The following is a 23,867-nucleotide window of genomic DNA, read 5'->3' as shown; positions in this document are numbered from 1 at the left end:
TTAGTTTATTCAGGAAAACCTGGTTAACCAAATTAAATTCTATTTTCTACCTCAAGAACCTCTTGTACTTAGAATTACAATTTACCTTTTTTTTAGTTTTTAGAATGATTATCTTTTGATCTCAGGCTTCAGGACACTACATGAAGAGTAGCTCCAAAACATATTTTGTTATTAAAATGTGATGGCCTCTCTATTTTTTTAGAATTTGTTAGCGTGTGTGTATTTTTAAGTGGAATGGTCTTTGTTCCAAAAAAGGGACACCAAGAGAGATTTTTTGCAAAATAAAAACAATTTATCCCACTCCAAAAAGAACCACTTTGGATTCAAATTTTTCATTTACTCAATAAATTTAGAAAATGAAAAAATGTATTATGTTCTCAGTTTAAAACAAAAGCCTTTCAATCCAGGCTTTGGGGGAGTACTAAATATAGTATTTATTTATTCATTAATTAATTAGTTTGTTAATTTCTTCCGTATTCCCAGTTGATTATGTGGTTGTTGGTAGCAACACAGCCCTTAAAAATTACTGTATATCAAGAATAATATTAAAACTTCTGTGACTTCTAAAAGCAAATTATTTGCTTATTTCCTAGTTCATGATTCTGCTGCAAAGTCTCTACAAATATATATCTCTGTTACTATGGCACAATATTTTATTTTAGACTAGATTCCCTATAGTATGGAAACAGGCCCTCTGGCCCAACAAGTCCACACCGACTCTTCGAAGAGTAACCCACCCAGACCCATTCCCTTGCCCTATATTTACCCTTATGCACTTAACACTATGGGAATTTCCCATGGCCAATTCACCTGACCTGCACATCTTTTGGATTGTGGGAGGAAGCCAGAGTGCCCGGAGGAAACCCATGCAAACAAGGGGAGAATGTGCAAACTTCACACAGACAGTTGCCCAAGATGGGAATCAAACCCAGGTCCCTGTCTCTGTGAGGCTGCAGTGCTAACCACTGAGCCACCGTGCCACTCTGTGCCACTTTAATCGACCGCCAATGACAATGAACTAAACTTCTCACCATCCTCGTTTGTTGAGTGTTACTAATTCTTCTAACTCAAGAAAGAGCAGGGGAAGACCATTTGGCCCCTCACCATTGAGGATAGGATTATGGCCTCAGCTCATTCCTGCCCATCCCTGATAGATAAGTGGCTATCACAAACCTATTGACCTCTGTCTCGAAAATATTCTGAGATCCTGCCTTCCACTACTTGCTGGGAATGAGAATTCCACAGGCTAACAATCCTCAGAAACCCCTTCTATTTAAATGACTGACCCTGGTTCTAGTCTCTCCCACCATCATAAACATCGCCTCAACATCCAGCCTGTTAGGTCCTCCCAGGATCGCACATCATTCAATAAAATTGCCTCCCATTCTTCTAAACTCTGAGGAACGCAGGCCCAATCTGTCTAACCTCTTTCTTGATTGGTAAGGGGAGGGGGGGGCGGTGTCAAAGGTTATGGAGAGAATGCAGGAGAACAGGATTGAGAAACCTGCCAGCCATAGGTAAATGGCAGAGCAGATGGGCCAAATGGCCTAATCCTGCTCCTTTACCTTATGGCCTTTCCACATGAAGGAACATTCCACCCCAGAAATCAGCCAAGTGTCCTTTCCCTGAACAATGTCTTGTGCTATTATACCCTCTCATAAACAAAGAGAGTAAAACTTCACACAATCCTCCAGCTGTGGCTTCACCAACACCCATATCACATAGGCAAAGCAACCCTGCTTTTATAAAAACTAAGAACAGCGAATGCTGGCGCTCTGAAACAAAACCAGAAACTGGAGAAATGCAGTGGTTCTGGCAGCATCCGTGGAGCCAGAAATCAAATTAACGTTTTGAGTGCAATAGGACTTATCAGGATTTTTAGAAGATGATGTATTGGACTGGAAACCAATTAACCAGTTCTCTCCAGACAGATATGCTGCCAGGCCTGCTGAGTTTCTCCAGCACTAGCTATTTTTATTCTTCCTTGTATATTCCCCTGTAATGAATGACAATATTTCACTTGCTGCATGTGCTGACATAGGATGATGCAGTACAGAAGAGGCACTTAAGCCCATAGTACTATCTGCACTCTTTTCCCACACCCAGATCCCTCTGCACAGTGTTCTGCACACTCTCTCCCTTGCTTTATTATTTTTTCTATGAGAGGGCACAGATTCACATCTTCCCATATAATACTCCAGCTGCGACATTTTAGTCCACTCATATAACTTAGCTGCATCCCTTTTCAAACATGGACACAAGATCTGAGACACAGAATTAGGCCATTTGGCTCATCCAGTCCATTCGGCCGTTCAATCATGGCTGATACATTTCATAATCCCAATCTCCTAACTTCTCTCCATAACCTTTGATCCCCTGACTAATCAAGAACCAATCTATGTCCGAAATATCCTCAGTGACTTGGCCTCCACACACTTCTGTGGCAATGTGTTCCACAGGTTAACCATCCTGTGGCTGAAGAGATTCCTCTTCATCTTAGCTCTAAACAGTCATCGCTTCACTCTGGAGAAACATTTGTCTTCATTACAACCATATATTCAGGCTCTTCATCCAAGTCATTGATACGGACTGCTCCCCACTCCTCATCTCCCGTCTCCAAGAGAGTAGGCAATGATTTCAGTTTAACAGCTTCTCTACAGGACAGTACTGCACTCTCTGATGCCCTGAGCTGGGAATTGAACCATTAACCTTCTGGTCCAGAGGCAGTAGTTCTATTCACTGCACCAATAATGGCTCAGTACATTAGTATACCTTTAAGAGATATATGCATGACATCACTGTATCACTGCACACTATCTTACCTGGATCACTTGAAACATGACACTCCACTGGAAGCACGCTCCTCTATTGGTTGTAAAGTTATAGTTAAACGTCAGTTCAGTCGTATAAAGTTTTCCAGCATTTCTATGGATTATTTTATTGTTAAACAATAGAGTGGTGAGGAAGTAAGTTTACTGAAGCCTTGTTTTAGATATTTGTGTACTTAATATTATCAGATAATATTATCTTTCCCTCTTCCTGTAAAATCGTGGGTTGACACTTTTCTACCAGTTTAAAAGTCAAAAATGTACAAATATATTAGGGATTAGGAATAAGGATAAGGGTTACATTATTAGCATAATACTTTGTTGTCGGCTTTGTTTGTTAAATACATGTAGTAAGACACAAAGCCAGCATGTAGAGGGGGAAAATAACTTGCATGCTTTTGTGGATGAACATTTTCTGGATGCATACTCCTGACAGTGCTTCAATCGCCAATAATCAATACCACCAATTCTAGCCGCATAATTTTTTGACTTGCGCATTTGCAGCCGAAGCTCCAAGTCGGATTTGTGAAGTCCAAAAGTTAGCACTTACTACCTTTTGCTGGTAACTATTCAAAAGGATTGTCTGGTTTCAAAATAAGACAGCTGAAAACCTTGCTTCTTTGCATAATGTACCATGTACGAAATCTCCGCACTAGGACGGAATTGCCTGATTTTCAAAACGAAAAACAAAGTGGTAAGTATTTGGAAAATCTTACTGGACCAACAAGTGTTTAAAGGTTGTGAAGAAATCTTTCTGCAATTCGTTACAGCCTACAACTTGTTCAAGTCCCAAACACTCTACAATATAGTAATTTCGTAATGTGTACTGTCACCTTTTATTGAAATGATGAACGTCTTTCTGAATTCCAACAATGGTGAGTCATTCCTGGGTCCTCATTAATTTTAATGCTTTTTTCTCCTCTCTCAATCGATCATGCCACACTTCATCTCGCTGTCGTCCTGGCTTCTAAAGCTGACATAGGTCCCGCCTATTCTCTGTACTGTGATGAGCCCTGTTTGCCACCTGGTAAAGACATACTGCATGGTAGTGATGGTGTTGAAACTGCTTTGATTACTTTAATTTCTGGAACGTTTGAAAATACATTTAGGTCCAAATATTATTTGGTAAATTGACCTTAATCCAATTGAACTGGTTCATCCAAAAATAGTCAAACTGATCTTCCACTCCGATTATGGAAATGATCTATAAATAATTAACTTGTCATCAGCCAACAGCATACTGAATGATTTCCAATATGTTTCCAGAGCACTTATGGTCAAGTGGTTAACACATGCAATTTAACAATGTCACAGCAGGATTTCCTATTTTTAAAAAGGGGACAAATATTTATTAAGTGCCTTTAGAGTGTGAAAGTAATTCCTCAACATTTAATTCAAAGGAAAAACATAACATGAACTGTGCTTTTGTTTTTACAGAAGATTCAAATAAGTGTTTTCTGCCTTTAGTTAATTATATTGAAAGGAGCCAGAGAAGACTTTAAAATATAATCAAGCCTTAAATTCAGTTGTCAGCCCATCTACAAATAAAATATTAGAAATGATGGCACTTACTGGATTCCAGAGTTAAAATAAAATTGCAAAAGGATCGTGACTTGCATATTATTGAAGTATTTCATATTTCAAGAATTAATGTTGACCTCTTTCTTGTATGTCCTTAAAAACACAGCAGAGCAGGGGATGCAGAAAGCAGAGCAGGGGATGCAGAAAGCAGAGCAGAGATACCTTCACCAGTTCAATTAATAATAACAGCATGAATGACCATAACAATACATGCCAATTAAATATCAGTTTACATAATGATGTCAAAGGCTGATCTCATATTGTTATTGTTTAAATGTGACTGAAACTAATCAATATTATAAACAATATAAACATTACCAGTTAAAAAGATCTGCAGATGCTGGACATGTGAATCAAACAAAAATAGAACTTTTTGGAGAAGCTCAACAATTCTGGCAGCAGCTGAGGGGAGAAAAGAGAGTTAATAGTTTGAGTCCAGTGACCCTTCTTCAGAACTAGAAGTAGCTAGGGAAAGGTAGTATTTATGCTGATGCATAGGGGTGAGAAAGAAAAGGAGTGAGTGGAAAGGTAGATGTGGAACCCAGACAGGGAAAGCGAGAAAAAAAGGGACACAAACTAATAAATGATTGATAATAAGCCAGGGAAGAAGAGAAGTGAGGTACATGATAATGGGGAGTATGAATACTTGAAATTGAGTTAGCTGTGCTGAACAGCTTTCAGGACTCAACATTGATTTTAACAATTGCAGAATGTAACCATGCTCCTCCATGTTCATTATCTAGCCTCACAACACTAGATCCTGTCATAATCCACAGTGGGGTTAACACTGCTGCCTCACAGTACCAGGGACCTGGGTTCAATTCCAGCCTTGGGTGACTGTGTGGAGTTTGCACGTTCTCCATGTGTCTGCTTGGCGTTCCTCCCACAATCCAAAGATGTATAGTGTGAGGTGAATTGGCCATGCTGAATTATCCATAGTGTTCAGGGATGTGTAGGTTAGATGCCTTAATCAGGGTAGCTGTAGAGTAATGGGAATTAAGTTTGGGTGGGATACTCTTTGAAGGGTCAGTTTGGACTGAAGCGCCTGTTTCCACACTGTAGGGATTCTAATCTAGTTCGAACCTAAATGGGTTGTTTTCAGCACAGCCAACACGTTTTCAACTAGTCATAATTCCCATTGTTGCCTATCTAGCTTCTCTTCTTTTCTAGTTTACTGTCACTTTGTTTGCCTACCTTTCTCTGTCTGGACTCCATCTCCATCTATCTGCTCACTCTTTAGCCCCTTACCTCTTGTCAATAACATAAATATCACTTCTCCTAGCTACTTCTAGTTCTAAAAAAGGATCACTGGACTCAAAAAGATAACTCTGTTTTCTCTCCAGAAATACTGCCAGATCTGTTGAGTTTCTCCAACAATTTCTGTTTTTGTTTGTTAAACATGACCTGTCACTATTCTGGAGATTTTGCCTGTGAGTTACAAATAAGTAAAAACTTGATTGGATCTGTGTATTTTCATACATTTCAGATTTGAGCTGAGGCGTCTTTCAAATGACTGTTGCAACATTTTCAAGCATTCCAAGCTATGCTGGTGATGTCTGTGTATTGATGGGCAATTATTTTATGTGGTTGTTGATGTGTGCAAAGTCAAAGGTAGAACATTATCACAAAATGTTAAAAAGAAAATTGGCAAGATGAAGATATTGAGCGGTAATGTTGCTGTGATTAGAAAAGCAGTATACCAGAGCAAGACAAAGGTTTGTTTGCATCATTACTTCTTATGTCAATACAGAGTTATATAGGAGCAGGAACATTTCATTTAGCCTCTCAAGTCTATTCCACCATTCACTGAGACTGTCATTGAATGTAATTCCATCTAATCACCTTTACCCTGGACAGCTTAACATCTGTGATATAGAAATATCTCAATTTCATTTTTAAAATTAACAACTAAAAATATCAATTGTTACTTGTAAAAGAGAATTCAAATATCTCATACTCTCTGTATGAAGAGCATATTTTCTAACTTTACTTCTGAAATACTTAATTCTAATTTTCAAGCTAAGACTTTGAGTTCTAAATTCCTCAATGAACTAAAAAGGTTTATTTTAATCTACTTTATCAGTTACTCCTAATTTCATAAAACTTTTCATTCACATTTCAAATTCCATGGAGCACAACCTTAGCTTATGTTATCTCTCCTTGTATTTGAAGATTTGAAATCTACCAAATTTATTGTTTTAAATCTTAAATTAATAAAATTGGGTTAACATCCCTGATGGGCCACTGTTACAAAAATACAAACTACTGGAAGCTGAGATAAGATAAACAGAAAATTATAAAATCAAAGTAATATTGTCAGGGTGATGATGCACCCCAGCACACTGCATTCTCACAAAGGCCATGATTTGGAGGTGCTGGTATTGCACTGGGATGTGCAAAGTTAAAAATTACACAACACCAGGTTATAGTCCAACAGGTTTATTTGGAAGCTCTAGCTTTCAGAGTGCTGCTCCTTCTTCGGGTGGTTGTGGAGTAAGAGACAGAATTTATACCAAAAGTTTACAGTGTAATGCTACTGAAATTAGATATTGAAAAATACCTGGATTGCTTGTTAAGTCTCTCATCTTTTAGAATGACCATGTTGGTTTCAGTTCTTTCATATCTAAATCCAAGAACTTTTTTTAAAGTTACATTCTCAAGTGAACTTTAACAATAGGTGCCCTGTCAGCCCACATACTGTATTGAAAGTGTAAGGTGCCCTGTATGAGGCTGTCTGTGCCCCAATGTTCAGACTGATTCTAGTTCTGAAGAAGGGATTTACAGATTCTTACATGGATTCATGCAGTTTTTGAGCAAAATATAATGTAACTCTGCAAATACAAATTCACCCCACAAACTTGTGTGTGTGTGTGTGTGTGTGTGTGTGTGTGTGTGTGGGTGTGTGTGAGAGGATGTGGGTATGAATATCTGTGAGACAGTGTGTATGTGTATGTGTATGAGTGTGAGTATAAGGGGATATAAGTCTGTGAGAGGGTGTGTGTCTGGGTGTGTATGTGAGCATATGAGAGAGAGCCTGTGTATAAAAGAGGGTTTGCATGAGTGTGTAGATGTGTGTGTGAGAGTGTGTGTAGTGCAGTGGGGTCACTTATAGTGTAACATGAACCCATCCCCATGGGTACCAAACTTGGTTATCAGCCTCTGTTCGGCCACTTTACATTGCTGCCTGTCCCGAAGTCCGCCTTGGAGGGTGGTCACCCGAAGGTCCGAGGTCGAATGTCCCGGACTGCTGAAGTGTTCTCTGACTGGGAGGGAACACTCCTGTCTGTTGATTGTTGTATGGTGTCCAGTCATCCATTGCCATTGCCTCTGTTCAGTCTTGCCAATGCATCATGCCTCAGGACACCCTTGCCTGCGGTTTATGAGATAGACAGCGTTGGCCGAGTCACATGAGTACCTGTCTGCAACACATTATCAATGTGGATGAGCACCTTTCCAAGACCTTCCCCACGCCTCCACTTCTCGCCTTTAAACAACCACCAAACCACGAATAGATCATCGTACGCAGCAAATGGCCCAGCTTTCAGGACAACACAGTAGACGCTGCAAGACGTGTCAGAGTGTCGACACGGATGCCACCATTACACGTGGGGACACTTCCCATCATGTACGTGGCAGGTACTCTTGTGACTTGGTCAACGTTGTCTACCTTGGGGACCTCTCTCTTTCTTGCACAAACACAAACACACACACACACACACACTCATGCAGACCCTCTCTCATACGGTCACACATACATACCCACTCTCACACCCACACACGTGCCCTTTCACAAACATATGTACTCTTAACTCACACTTACACACATATACACACTCTCTCATAGAACTCATACACCCCCAAACGCACACACCCATATATAAGTTTGTGGGGTGAATTTGTACTTGTAGAATTACATTTTATTCTGCTTAAAAACTGCAAGAATCCATATTAGATTCTGTAAATCCCTTTTTTAGAAATAGAATCAGTCTGAACATTGGGTTACAGACAGCCTCACCCCTTCGATGCATTATCTGGGCCAACATCATACCTATTGTTAAAGTTCACTTGAGAATGTAACTTTTAGAAAAAGTTCTTGGATTTACTTATGAAAGAACTGAAACCAACATGGTCATTCTAAAAGATGAGAGACTTAACAAGCAATCCAGGTCTTTTTCAATGTATAATTTCAGTTGCATCACACTGTAAACTTTTGCTATAAATTCTGAGTCTTGCAATCCTATACTCCACAACCACCTGTTGAAGGAGCAGTGCTCACAAATATCCTTTCTAAGGTATGAAGTGCAGAACTTAAAACAGGTATGATCCAACCAGGGTTTTATATAGCTGAAGCTTGACTTCTAACTCTTTGTAATCTAGTGCCTTGTATATATAAAGGTCAGCAGTCCATTTGCTGATTTGTGCCTGTCCTATGAGCAGTGTCAAATTGTGCCCATGTTTGACAAACCTGTCAGCCTTTTTTGTGCTAACAGGGTAAGGGGGAACAGCGGATGTAGCGTATTTGAATTTAGAGAACACATTTGATTAGCTAACACACAGGAATATTTATACAAAGCAAGTAGTCTTTAGTTAGGAGTAAAGTATTTTTAATAGATAAAAGATTGGGTAAGGAAAAAGAGAGTGAGAATAGACCAGCTGTTTTAGAGATGGCACAGTGTAACTGGTGGAGTGCTCCAAGGATCAATGCTCGGCTCTTAACCATTTACAATCTGTCAATGAATTGGGTGATGGATGAGTGTACTAAAAAATATATTTCACGAGAATTGTATATGTCTGTGGTGAGACATCACCCTGAGGTCTGGGGACAGTTTTGTTCCACATACTAAAGGAAGGGTACACTTGCCTTAAATCATGGAGGTACAATAAAGATTCCCGGAATGAGAGAGCAATCAAATTAAGAAAAATAGAGTAGAATTAACTTATATTCTGTGGAACATAAAACAATGCAGAGAGCTGATTTTACTGAAAAAAAATTAGAGTTTTATTGGGTGGGTCCTGAGAAAATGTTGGAGAATCTTGGCTGGAGAATCTAGAGTCTGGGCACTTATTCTCAGGATAAGGATTAAGATGATGGGAGGTTTCCTTAAAGCGCATGAACCTTTGAAATTCTTTATCCTGGGGGTTGTGAACACTCAATTGTTGAATATATTCAAGGCTGAGATTGATAAATTGGTGGGGACAAATGAAAGCAAAACATATTGTGACAGGACAGGAAGAAAGAGTTGGTGTAAGAGTTCAGTAGCAATGTTATTGAAAGATAGGTTAGGCTTGAGAGACTGATCTTTATTTTCTTCAGTCCTTAATTGAAAATCATATCTATTTAGTTCAAACCATCTGCTAAGAAAAGTTGTGAATTGATCAAGAGCTACAGATATTTATTTTGCTTATTCAATTCAATTCTGCAGTATCTTGTCTGTTTTTAAGATATGAATGTTTAATATTCTTTATTATTTGAAATTGATGTGAAGTATAGTGAGAAATCATACTTCTTAAATTCTTATCTGGTAGCCAATTTGTGTACAGCAAAGTTTACAGAGGTTTATACTTCCCCTATTTTGAGAAATGTAAATTTCTGTAAAAGGTTCCATCTTTCAAATATGTCATTAAGTTAAGAAGCATTCTGCCCTGCTGGTCGGATGCAAAAGATAATATGGAGCCCTTCGGTGGTGCAGTGGTTAGCACTGCTGCCTCACAGTGCCAGCGACCTGGGTTTGATTCCAGCCTCGGGTGACTGTCTGTGTGGAGTTTGCACATTCTCCCTTATCTACGTGGGTTTCCTCCGGGTGTTCTGGTTTCCTCCCACAGTCCAAAGATGTACAGATCAGGTGAATTGGCCATGCTAAATTGCCCATAAGGTTAGGTGCATTAGTCAGAGGGAAATGGGTCTGGGTGGGTTGCTCTTCAGAGGTTCAGTGTGGACTTGTTGGGCCAAAGGGCTTGTTTCCACACTGTAGGGACTCTAATCTAATTTAATTAATGTAATTCTGTAAGATGTAAAATAACATCTCTTACTTTAGTAAACTCTGAATGCCTTGTGAAATCATAATTTCAGTTATGAGAAAAAAGCACCAGTCTGCAGTATGACACATTCAACTGAAATCTGTTATCTCCCCCCCACTCCTCATAAAATGTCAACATGTTAAAGAATGTGAAACACCCGATATAGAAAATAAATAAATATCCTCTCAGCTTCTTGTTGAAATGCAAATCACACATTGAGCACTTGAATTGATTCAGAAGTGGTATTTACCTTTGACTTTTAAAGTGTCAGTGTTATGTGTCTTGTTACTGTCATTGAACCCTCAAGTAATGATGTAGCTTTGCTATGACTGTTGCCAGATGTTGCTTCAGTGAACTGATTGCAAGAGAATGAAAGATTACCAGATTTATTAAGATTTATAATGTTCCCACTACTAGTGGTGTAAAATACATGCATGAATTACAGTATTTTTACTTCAGTTTCTGAGTTAACTACATTTATTGAACAAATCGAATAACTGTTTAAGGAGTGATAATTAAATCATTCATATTTTAATATTGTAAACTTGCATTATCAAATTCAATGACACATGTCTTTTTTTGACAATGAATTAAACCAATTCTGTGTGATCTAAATAGTAGTATAAATTCTATAAAGAGGGATGAGTGTCAACTTGTGCTGCTCTTGCAGTGAAGTGCCTGGTGCTGTAATATTGCAATTTTAGACAACAATATGGTTCTATTAGATCAGATTAGTAAATAACTATGTACAACAAAACAGTCGGTAATGTTTCTATCAACATCTGAAAAATCAAATGTGATTATTGTAGTTATGATTTTAGTTTGAAACACAAAATAATCACTTAAAAACAATTTTGTCTGTTATTTTAAAGTTTAGAACCAAAGTAATCAAACATGCCACATCATAGCAGAGTATGCAATTTTGCTATTAAGCTTGTTAAAACCAGGTGATGGGGGAAATCAGCTCCTCTCATTTTAATCCCTCTCATAAATATATATTTTAGCATGCACCTATCATACTTCAATTAATTAGATCAAAATGAAGGCATAATGTTTCTTGAGTGAAGGGTAGAGGACCTATATTATCTGCTAATCCCAAAATAAATAACAAATTGACATCAGACATGCACAGTAAGAGGTTTAAAATAGAGAAAGACAAGAATAGGCAGAGTTTTTCTTTCAAATATCTTGATGGCCTTTGAAGTGTCACATTTTAAATCTAAGGGCAATTGTTTGTTGACCTACATTCTGCAGAAGTGGCAAAATGTACAGATTTTGAATTCTTGATGAGTGCTTATTGTCCCAAGTTGCTTTCGTACTGGATACTGACTTTGAGTTTAACAGAGATAGTGAGAAAAACACTTCCAGCTTCTAGTTGTTATCAGTTAATATTTCATTTTTGTTCTCAGTTTTCCTGGCTCAAGGAACTATCAATATAGATGCAGTTGTATATTCCTGAATCTGCTCATTGTTTTTCCAAATTTATATTCCACACACAACTTTCATCTCCCAATGTGTGAAAATATCATGCAAGTGTGAATGAAACAACATGTAAATTTCTTAACACTTATTTGGCTGTCTAGCCTTTGGATAAAGTGATAATCTTAGTGCAGATGGTTTTTGTAATCTCATACTGATTTCACAGGCTTCCCAAAATCTATGGTCAGGTGATCACTGTAGCCATTTTAGGACAGTAATTTTTTTTTAAAAATACTTTACCGCGTGGAAGTCTCAGCTATTAAAAATCAGATGATGGAAGTTGGCTATTGATAGTCCATTTTTGCCACTATTATAACAAAAAACAAGTTATCAAATCAACATACAATAATACTTCTTGAGCAGTTATCTCGCCATTCATACGTACAAATGTTGGAATGCACACTTTGCCAAATATGAAAACGACAATTTTTGTATGGAATACTTTGACAAAAAATATTAACAGGTAATGCACCTTCAAACTCTAGCCGAATGATGCTCATGTGATTATTCACAGCTACCTCTAGGTAAACAATGTATTCCTTTTAATCTTCCAATGCGTTTAGTACATAAAGCATTTTAGTTAGCTTTAATGCTGAAATGTAGGAAGTATAGAAATCCCCTGACAGAAAATCTAAGTATTATTTGCATTATGTTCATTCTTACACTTGCAGCAGTAGTTTTTTTTTCACTCATTTGAAATTTAATTCTGGCTAACTGGGTTTCTCGGGTCTCAGGAATTCAGGTAAATTAAGGGAGGCATGAACTGCAAGATCCAAGAGGTAAATGATGTTCTATTTATCTGCTTGATTAAAATCCCCCGCATTATCCATCATTTCTTAATCAGAAACTGCGCCTCCAACCCTTCTAATCAGTCCTCAGCCTTTCCGATTTCCAATGCGCGACCCTCATGATCCTCTCGCATAAACCATCCTGATTTTCTCTCTGGCATCTCATTTTCGCTGACACTGACCGCAATTCTCTCCTGACCTAGGACTCTATTCCCCCCATCTAGATTTCAATCTTCCCCTTTGTCACCATTTCTGGTCAGACCACCCTAACCACCCCTCTTTCTGCTCCTTTCTGTAATTCATCACCAATAAAGTTGTCTGGCTACAGCTAGGAGCGAAGCCAGATAAAAAAAATCAGGCTGTGCCAATAAATTCAGCAGCTAATTGCACTCTGCCTGGACCAAGCAGACCACAAAAACTTCCATTCTCAATTATAATATAGGGCTAAATATTGTTTAGCTTATTTGCATTCTTAGGAACGTGGCTATGGAGGGCAAGTTAACTCCCAAGTATTTGCATTTTGCTTCCACTCTTGATTCATTTCACATATTGATATTTTCAAGAAAAAAAAGACAGCAATACATATTGAGAAAAGATATAAACAACAAGTGCTGGAGAAATTCAACAGGTCTGACAGGATCTGCAGTGAACGCATCAGAGATGTTTTAAATCCAACTTTTTGGAACTCTCTCCACACATGCTGCCAGAGTTGTTGACTGTCTTCAATACTTTCTCTTTACATTTCAGATCTCCATCATCTACAGTACTTTGTCTTTAAAATGGGGAAAATGGATAACTTCTAGCTCTTTCCCAAACTTTGGAGGAATAGATACCTTATGTAATATTTCGATGTGGATCATAGTTTGCAAGACCATATGACAAATGACCATATATTTCATTTGAAATATTTTTATAGTTTTTCTCATCTAAAGTATGAATTTATTTTTCTTTTTTTCTTATCTAACTTGTATAAACTAGAAATAAACAATGAACGTAATGTATACCAACATGCAACGTTAAATATTTCATTTGATAGAATTTCTTTTTAACTGGGACAAGAAACCTGAAACATTATGACATCTATTAATTTTTTTTAGAGGAATTGTCCTTTAGTTATCAGCATGCCCTGCAATGAACCCAATCCATATTACAGTGAGGCCTCCATGACGGTGATTAACTGAGTGTGGAATTGAATTTGAAAAGCTCATTATTATCCTGCCTCAATTGAATGTTTTATCTGAAGTGTTTGTGTGCCCATATATTTGCTAGATTTTGCTAGCAGTGGCTGACACCTCAAGTATTATGTTAAGCAAACTAAACAATCTGTCTTGACTTTTCCTATGGTATGTCATTTTACCTTTCACTCTGCATCTTTAATGCATTTTTTCCTAACAGGAAAGCATCAAGTTGATGTCAGCAAAGTAGTAAAGGAAGCAAAGATCCCTGGAGGCAAGGACTCGTTTCATGTTGTTCATTAAAATCTTGGCATTGCCTTCAAGGAACTCTAACACTTAGACTTATGTCCCAAATCAAATTAATAAATTGTAGTATATATAGAAATAATTGTGGTATGCCACTAACCAAAAGATTTAATCAATGAATGTTTATATTCCTTGAAGGGAAGTTATATTTGTAGTGGATTGAACAGTGGATTATATGAATTTATACAGACGATACTTTAACCTTGAGGGAGTAAAATCTTGTACTTTTCACCAGTTCAGCTTTATTAGCATTTTACTCTTTCACCTCTAAATTATTTACATGTTAAGTGTTTTCCATTTTGGTTAATTTTACATGGAGGAATATGATTAAGTAACCTTTCTCCCATAAATACCATAGATTGTACATGGATTAAGAGACATCGGATTATTTTGTTCATTCCTATCATCCATTGATATTAGAAACTAACACTTACATGTTATTGATTTTTTAAGAAATGAACATTGCATGCTTTCTGAATGAGTGAGAAGCATGGCCCTGTTTTGCTGCTTTGTCCTTGCAGTGCCTTTGCTTGGTGGTAAGGCTTCACACAGTATGTCAAGAAAATACCTATTCTCAAGTATACCTGAGGAACAGTAACAGCCTTCATCCTATAACAATTCTTCTGTGCGTATTCTATTGTGAACATTTCACATTCAAAATACATAAGGATGGATTTTAATTTTAACCATTTGGTAAAGCATTTCACACACCGTTATGGAATCTATCAGATGTTTACACCACTGTAATCAATGAAATGCAATGTGTAGAGTTCTAAAACATGTTGGCAATTCATTTCAGAGGTGAATCACCATGTGCTGAACATTTAAATTAACTCAGATTGTCTTCAATCATTGTGACTCCTTAAAATCACCAATCACAAATTGTATGGTGTCATTTGTTGTTTTTTCTTCTTTGTCTGCAGTGACCTTGAGAACTTCAGTTAAACACCCAGTCAGAACTAGCTGTGGCTGAATTCTGTTCATTGTCCCAACTCACATAAGCTGCCAATTTTTTTCCTTTGTACCAATGTGTGTTCCTGAAAATGTCAGTCCATTTTAAAGGGATTAGTAGAGAATTGAGGCACCTGGTTACAGAAATTGTATTTTGAGTCATGTTTACATCTATTTGGAGAAATGATCACCTGCGTAAGTAAAAGCTAGACCAGTGTCAGAACAAGAAGTGTTCCAGGTTAAGAGTGTCTATCCTTAGCTACAGCTGGAACTTTTCTAGTTTTAAAATGCTGCTGTCTTTTATTTCCTGCTGAAATTTTAAATAATTTTTTACAATTTAAAAAAAATTATGCTAGCTGATGACAGTAGTTTATTTTAGCAATTGAGTTTTATTTACAAATCAATTTCCTCTTCATAACTATCGCTAACTTCATAAGACTAGTATTCACACCTTATTTACCAGAATAATACTTTAGTATCTGATGCTTTTTACCTTGTACCATTGCATCCAGTAAACTAGTTCAGACAGATTTCCCCAACGTTGTTTTTTATGTACAAATTATATTGTACATAATAATATGTATACAATAAATAACTCATTCATCTCTGCAGGTCTTTGACTTCTTCCTTTTAATCACAATTATTTTCTTTAATTCTTACTGCTCTTTCCTTCTATGCATTTAGGAGGTTTTAAAGAATTAAGTTCAGACCCTAAGAAAGTCATAAATGAGGCTGTGGAAGATACCTCAGATTGGATCTATGGTTTTATATCTGTGCTAAGTGATATATTTACAACAACAGACTACCCTGATGACGAAATGGATGAAGGTATTCAGAACAAACACACATGTACAGTTGATATATTTTATAGAAAACATGTGTAAAAAAAAGATGGAGCACCATGTTCAACTTCCTTGAAGTAACTAAAATTACTTTGTTCTCTTTTATAATATATTTTTTGTTAAATTTAAAGTAAATGCAAGATTTTTGTTTTTACAGTGAGAGATTTTTATTTTATGAACTTGGTAAGCTTCTACAATTGAAAATCCTCTGGTACTTTCTAATTTAAGCTATTTTAAAGGGAGGGCATTCTTCCAAATCTTAACAGTTCCATGTGATTATGTTTGTAACACAATAAAAGTATCTTAAAATTAGCTATTTCTGTTTTGATTTTAAAATTTCTGGTCCCTGCTGATATTAATCCCTGATTATTGGAAATTGCTCAGCATAATAGATGAGAACTTGTTGTTTTACTCTTAAGAATGGCTGGTAAGACAATAAATCTCTCCTCTGAAATGAGTATGATGTGAAATTTATTTGAGCAGTCTCAACCAGTTCCCTGCGGGAATTGGTAAAGATTATGAAACTAATCATGAGTGCCACTATGTGACATTAAACAAGCTCTCCCATTTAGAGGTGCTGGAGGAAAAGTTGATGTAAAAATGGAAATGCCATACTGATTGAGTTAGGGGATATATTTCTGAGGCTTATGTTAAGGTGTATTACAAACAAAGAACAAAGAAAATTTACAGCCTAGGAACAGGCCCTTCGACCCTCCAAGCCTGAGCTGATCCAAATCAATTGTTTAAACCTGTTGCCCAATTCCTAAGCATCTGTATCCCTCTGCTCCTCGCCTATCATGCATCTGTCCAGTCGCATCTTAAATGAATCTACCATGCCTGCCTCTACCACCTCTGCTGGCAACATGTTCCAAACGCCCACCACCCTCTGTGTGAAGTACTTGCCTTAAACTTTCCACCTCTCACCTTGAAAGAGTGACCTCTCATTATTGAATCCTTCATCCTGGGAAAAAAAACTTATGTCTATCCATCCTGTGTATATACCCTTTATGATTTTGTAAAGCTCAATCAGGTCCACCCCTCAATCTCCTTTTTTCTAATGAAAATAAACCTAACTTCTTTTCATAGCTAGCACCTTCCATACCATGTACCATACAAGGAACATCCTCGTAAATATTGTTGCAGCACAGTTGAGCTTTTAGCCCATGTTATCACAAAGAACTTTGTATAAAAATTATGACAATGTACCAATTTCTCCTCACTTTAAAGAAATAAACTTTCATTCTACTATGTGAGAGGGTGGGAATAAAGCAGGTATAAATATGTAGAGATATGCAAAACGTTTTGGGAGAATTCAACAAATTCAAGCTAGCAGGAAGTAGGAGGTATAGGTTAGCTCAGTTGACTGGATCCCTGGTTTGTGATGCAGAATAACATCAACAGCATGGATTCAGTTTCCTCACTGGCTGAGTGGTTCCCTTTCTCAACATTTCCCTCACCTGAGGTGACTCTCAGGTTACATCATTACCAGTCATCTCTATCTAATTTCAGAGTAACCCTATAGTCCCCCAATAGGCGACTTTATCTTTACCTAGGATGAGACCCTTAGAGTTGGGAGTGTATATCATAAATTCAGACCCTTGTCCATATTAGTTTTTCATTCATTCATTTATGTCAGGAAAAAAACTTATGTAATCAGTGAGTAAGATTCTAAGCTTGTAGCATGTATTTCCCGATCAATTTCTAATTTATTCTGGCTTTCAGAGTTCTGGCTATAAATGGATTATTGAAATATAGGGTAATGGCATTTCTGTCAAAAATAATCACAGGATAACCTAAAAATAATATTGTTAATGCTTTTTTTGTTATCCAGGCATGGAAAGACAAATATATTTTAACATTACTTGGAATAAGCCACATAATTCATGTCAAATATATTTTCAAGAAACTATTTAACTCCCACTGCAAAAAAGATCACGTTATAAGAACATAATGCTTCCATTACCTTTACTGGAATTATCTTAACAAAACATTATAGAAGGCACAGGAAGAATATCAGTTTCTAAATATTATTAAAATGTTTGAATGATTACTAAGATTATAATACCAGATGTATGATTCAAGTAACTTTGCTTTGTTCTCATTCATATTCTAAAGCATCCCCAAAGTTGCATTTTCTCACATTGGCTCTTAGAACTGCAAAGCTGAAGAATTATATCCTTATGAAAGGAATGATTTTTTTTCACTTGATTTTTGATTAAAATTCCATTGTGTCCTGTGAAGTTACTTGTATAATTAGTATTCTGCCTGTTGAATGCCTCTTCATTTTTCTAAATACATTTCTTTCAAAATTCAATTGCACGTGCGTGTTTACAAAAAAAAACTAATGCCTTTGTCACTCTTTGATTCCTAATATGTTTCAGTGGCACTGACTTGTTTATGATTAATGTTGAATGTGTTCTGAATGTCTCCTCAGAAAAGTTGATATTGTTAATGAGATAGACAAGTTGCTAAAAGTGAAACAAAACTTTTTGTTGTCTGAATTTGAGATTATGCAATTGGAGGATGGATCTGTTTGGTTTTATCCATATAATATCTTTTGTTTCATATTCCTCAAATGTCAAATTTGCTCAATTGGCCACTCCTGCTAGTACTCAAATATGTGGGAGGAGTAATCTAATTCTTGCTTCATGTATATGCATCCTTATTTATTTGCAGGGATCACTGCCAAACAACAAGAAAAATTAAATTTATGTGGAATTTTAAACAAAGTAAATTTTCGAAGACTTCACAAGTGTAACCAGACAAAAAATAATACTGAGCTGAAGAAGATATCAGGATAAATTGCAACAAGTTTGAACAAAAAAAAACAGAATTAAAAGCTGTGTTAAAGGGAAGGGAGAATTTAGAGAAGTAGAATGGTTTAAGAAGGAAATTTTAAAGTTTAGGGTCAAGGCTTCTAAAGTCACAATCACCAATGGTGAACAATGGAAGCGAGGGATGCACAAGATGATTTGGAAGAATGGAGTTCATGCAGGATTGTAGGGCTGGCAGAGACACTGGGACAGTGCAGTTAAGAACATGGAAAAACATTATGAATATGAATTTCAAAATCAAGGCTAAGGTGGGCAGAATACTGTAATTTTCTAGGCAATTTAGGATGGACTGGGAGGTCGGCATCTTTTCTCTGCCATGCTGTGTTGCCAGTAGTGGGAAGAATGGTTGTGGTACACAAACCAGAAGGACATTGAACCATTTAAGTGGCCAATTAAGGGCTGCTTCCCATCTCTATTTGCATTTTCTCTGCATTTGAAGGCCTGCTGTCAGGTGAAGAGGTCATTCATTTTATAATTAAATAGCTTCCTGGAGGACTCTGAGGCGGCCATTTTTTTCTGTGAATTCCATATCTAAACAAAGGACCCTTGAAACTAATGGTTGCTCTTGCAGTGATGGTGCTTCATTATTTCTGAAACTTGGGGCCAGGGTACCGAGTTCTGATTTCCCCCAGTCTATCTCATTGGTTTTCAGGGCTGCCCTACCATTCTGATGCCCCTACCTAGAAATATATTCACATCAATACCCAGTACAAATGGTGGCACTGCTGAGTTGTTCACCATATGACAGATTGGCAGGTTTTGGGGAATGCCACTATCCCTAATTGAGCTCTCACTCTAGGTCTTGCTACTGACTGAAGTTCCCTCTTGTTTTCAGCCCAGTAATTCCTCCCCCTCTTGCTCCTCTTCCTGGTTCCCAGTAAATGTCTCCATTTTGGGCTCCACATCTCTCAGACTCCACACCTCTAGGTAACCACTTTAAGGAGAGAATAAGAAATCCCTGCAATGACTGAGATTTTTATTGAAGGGTATTTGGGGACACTGTCCAACCAGTCTTAGGACTGGAAATGCAATTTTTAGAAGCCCAATGATCTGTGCAATGCTTGCCTTTTTTGAGGAGAAGTTACTTCTTGTATCATGGCTGTACCTCTGTCTGAGCCATAGTGGAGGAGTTGACAGCCATTTCTTCAAGAGGTATTGATTGTTGCCTGGGATCTACCAATGCACTTCTGCAGTTGGAATGAAACTGTGAGGCTTCCCGCACTATTGGAGGGTGAAAGAGTCATGGCAGTTGCCAAGACCATGAGTACACCCTTGTCGGAAGCACCTACTGTGGTCATTGACCAGTTGGATGTTGAGTGAATCTGAGTTGATGGTTTCCAGGTATCTTGATGGTCAAGGCTCTGTAATCAAGAATGACCCGATGCTAAAGCAGTACAGCAATATTAAAAAAAAAATACCCTCTGTTCCTGCAAAACTGAATCTGTTGTGGAATGAATATACTATCCAGCTCTGCAAAGAAGCTGTTGGCAAACTATAAGATGCAATGTTTTGTTGCTGTTTGTGAGTTGTCACTAAATTCAGTAGCTGATTCAAGGACGGAGCCAGAATCAAAGATGTTCCAGATGATGGTGACTTTGATGATTACTGCAGGGCATGGCACGTGTGCTGTGAAGTTTGAGGCCTTTTGCAGTGCACAAAGTTCAAAATTACACAACACCAGGTTATAGTCCAACATGTTTATTTGAGAATACTAGCTTTCAGTGCGCTGGTCCTTCAACAGAAAGATGTGGATCAGGATCATACGACACAGAATTTATAGCAAAAGGTCACAGTATCATGCAATTGAAATAATACATTAAACAAATTAGTGGGCAGCGTGGTGACACAGTGGTTAGCACTGCTGCCTCACACCGCCAGAGACCCGGGTTCAGTTCCTGCCTCAGGCGACTGACTGTATGGAGTTTTCACATTCTCCCCGTGTCTGCATGGGTTTCCTCTGGGTGCTCCGGTTTCCTCCCACAGTCCAAAGATGTGCAGGTTAGATGAATTGGCCGTGCTAAATTGCCTGTAGTGTTATGTGATGGGGTAAATGTAGGGGAATGGGTCTGGGTGGGTTGCGCTTCAGTGGGTCGGTGTGGACTTGTTGGGCTGAAGAGTCTGTTTCCACACTGTAAGTAATCTAATCTAAAAATTAGATTGATGTTAAGTCTTTCATCTTTGTGAAGGGGTTGCAGGTTTTGTATCCTTAATACATAAATACCAGAATTTTTTTAAGTCACATTCTCAAGATAACTTAAGGTTTTATACAAAATAGTGACATCTCAGTTCAGACAATGTATTAAAGATTAGATTAGATTCCCTACAGTGTGGAAACAGGCCCTTCAGTTCAACAAGTCCACACTGACCTCCCAAAGAGTAACCCACCCAGACCCATTTTCCCTCTGACTAATGTAGTTAGTTACATTAGTCCCCTCTGACTAATGTACCTAACGCTATTGGCAATTTAGCATAGCCAATTCACTTGACCTGCACATCTTTGGACTGTGGGAGGAAACTGGAGCACCCAGAGGAAACCCACGCAGACACAGGGAGAACGTCCAAACTCCAAACAGACAGTCGCCCAAGGCTGGTATTGAACCAAGAGACCCTGGTGCTGTGAGCTAGCAGTGCTAATCACTGAGCCACCATACTGCCTCAATGTGGGTTAGACTCTGTATTGCAATCTTGAGTCAGACTGATTCTATTTCCAAAGTAGGAATTTACAAAATATTTTATGGATTGACTGCCTGCAGGTTGTGTGCTTTTTAAGCTAAAATAGAATGTATTTGCAAATACAATTCTGCAAATGCAAATTCACCCCGTAGACTTATATATGTGTGTGCGCGCGTTCGGTGTGTGAGTGTGAGTGCGCATGAGAGAGTGTGTGTTTGTGTTTATGTGTGAGTGTGACAGAGTATAAGCCTGTGAGGGGATGTGCATGGATGATAGCGTGTGTATGAGACAGGGTCTGCATGAGTGTGTGAGTATGAGAGAGAGAAGAGAGAGAGAGAGACAGTGTGTGTGTGTGAGAGTGAGAGAGACAGACAGAGAGAGTATGTGTAGTGCAATGGGGTTATCTCTAGTGTGACATGAACCCAAGGTCCTGGTTCAAGCCATCCCCATGGGTACCAAACTTGGCTATCAGACTTTGCTCAGCCACTCTGCATTGTTGCATATCCTGAAGTCTGCCTAAGATGGTGGTCACCTGAAGATCTGAGGCTGAATGTCCCTGACTGCTGAAGTGTTCCCTGAAGGCACAGATATTTGTGACCACTTGCCTGAGAGTCTCAGTCTCCTGCAGCACTAGTTCTTGGTAATTTCTCAGTATCTCTGTCTTTAGAGGTGGATCCCGTGTTAAGGGCTTAGCCTTCATTGCCTTTCCATTGCTTTTCCTCGCCCATTTCTCCTATTGTTTAGGTTTCTATCATCCCTACAAAGACTGTATGTCTTTAATGCCACTGGGTCAAAAATGGTATGAAGGGTACCCCTATTGTCAGCTGCAGTCTTCTTTTGGGACGTGTGCCTTCTCTGTTGTGCCTAGCAACTTTTGGACTCATAATGCCAAGAGAGGTGATGACTCTATTCAGTGCTTGAGTGCTTGGTACCCACTTACCCCTCCTGTTTAGTGCTAAGGGCGCCTTCTTTCCAAATGCTAAGTTCCCCTTATGGTCTGAAGTGATATCCTGGAGAAGCCATGAATATCTTTCTCCCATATACCCATCTCCCTCAGCGGGTCAAAATGGGCAGTGTATGAAACTCAAGCACTCCCAGAAAAATTTGAACTCTTCCTCTCTAACAAGATGCTTCAGGATTTTAGTTTGGCCTAATTTGGGTGCTGGATGGGATCCTGTCTTGTTTTCCTTCCAGCCTAATGAACATTGTTAAAGCTAGGAATGACATTTTGATACCAACATGCTGATCAGCAACAGTATTTTGGGCTGTGCCTGGCTCTGTTCCTGACTTCACTGAGGAGCTGGGCACCCAAAACTTCAACTCAACATAACTATTAAAGGAGTTATCCACCGGGATTGGAGGTCAGGTCAGTAAAATTAGTTTAAAGGGAAAAGGCTCAGGTATCCTTTGATTAGTTGCTGAGTTAATGTGTCTCAGGACTCCTCTCTCCATTTTTCCTAACTCTGAGAAATCATACAAAGAATTGAGCTCCTACTGGATATTCAATAATGGCTGAAATAAGAGTTAAAACTAGTTGAGAAATGGTCCACGGCAAGAATATAGAAGTAGAAATTTGTTTCAAGCAGTAACACAAAACAATTATCATGTCAGCCAGCCATGAAACAGTCCACCTGATATTCATTTCCACATAGGAGCAGGGTATGCCCCATTACACCATATTTTTGTAATGCATCCTTTGAAAAAAGTCTGCTTTTTCCCATTGCCCTATTGGTTGCTGCTATGGATGATTGCAAATTATTGTTATTGAGCAATTTGATTGGTTGGCTAGTAGAGCATGATTGTAATTTGCAGTGGAGCAGAATTCCTACCACATCATTGAATATATAAAAGTGTGCCATAACACTGTGAAATGCACTAACAACACATGATTATAGACTGCAAATTGCAACAGTGGGCCTTGAGCTGGCTGAAACAATCAGTGAAACAGTTTATTGCTGTTCTGTTGCAGGAGGAAGTCTGAACTTTTCTGTGCTGTGGCCATAACAGCAAGAGAATTAGTGAGATTTTAGACATGCCAGAAATTACTTGAAAATGTCATTATGATCAGGAGAAGACGTATGAATTGACCCTCCCTCTTATTTAACCCTATCAGTTGCCCACAGTAATTTTTGTTCATTCCTTTTAGCATTTAACTATATTGTACTTCAACTAAATAACATTTAATTGTTTTGAATGTGAAGGAGCCTATTATAATTTCTTGAATAAAAGGAAGAGGACTTTAATTGCTTATGAACATTGCAAAAGATTAAAATGTGACATTAAATATAGTCATGGAGTCATAGAGATGTACAGCATGGAAACAGACCCTTCGGTCCAACCCGTCCATGCCGACCAGATATCCCAACCCAATCTTGTCCCACCTGCTAGCACC

At 38.1% G+C, this 23,867-nt stretch overlaps 1 protein-coding gene across 1 annotated transcript in view; it reads left to right on the top strand.

Moving 5' to 3' along the window:
• The window catches only part of trdn (triadin), a 426,623-nt gene that overhangs the window by 53,289 nt on the left and 349,467 nt on the right, over positions 1 to 23,867 (top strand). The window contains exon 3 of the mRNA XM_060854831.1: positions 15,811 to 15,954. Coding sequence (XP_060710814.1) covers positions 15,811 to 15,954 — 144 coding nt within the window. The remainder of the gene's footprint in view (positions 1 to 15,810; positions 15,955 to 23,867) is intronic.

Source organism: Hemiscyllium ocellatum, chromosome 3 (genome assembly GCF_020745735.1).
Source record: "Hemiscyllium ocellatum isolate sHemOce1 chromosome 3, sHemOce1.pat.X.cur, whole genome shotgun sequence".
NCBI classification, from domain to species: Eukaryota; Metazoa; Chordata; class Chondrichthyes; order Orectolobiformes; family Hemiscylliidae; genus Hemiscyllium; species Hemiscyllium ocellatum.
Note: the sequence above shows the minus strand (reverse complement) of the source record. Positions and strands in the feature narration are given on the sequence as shown.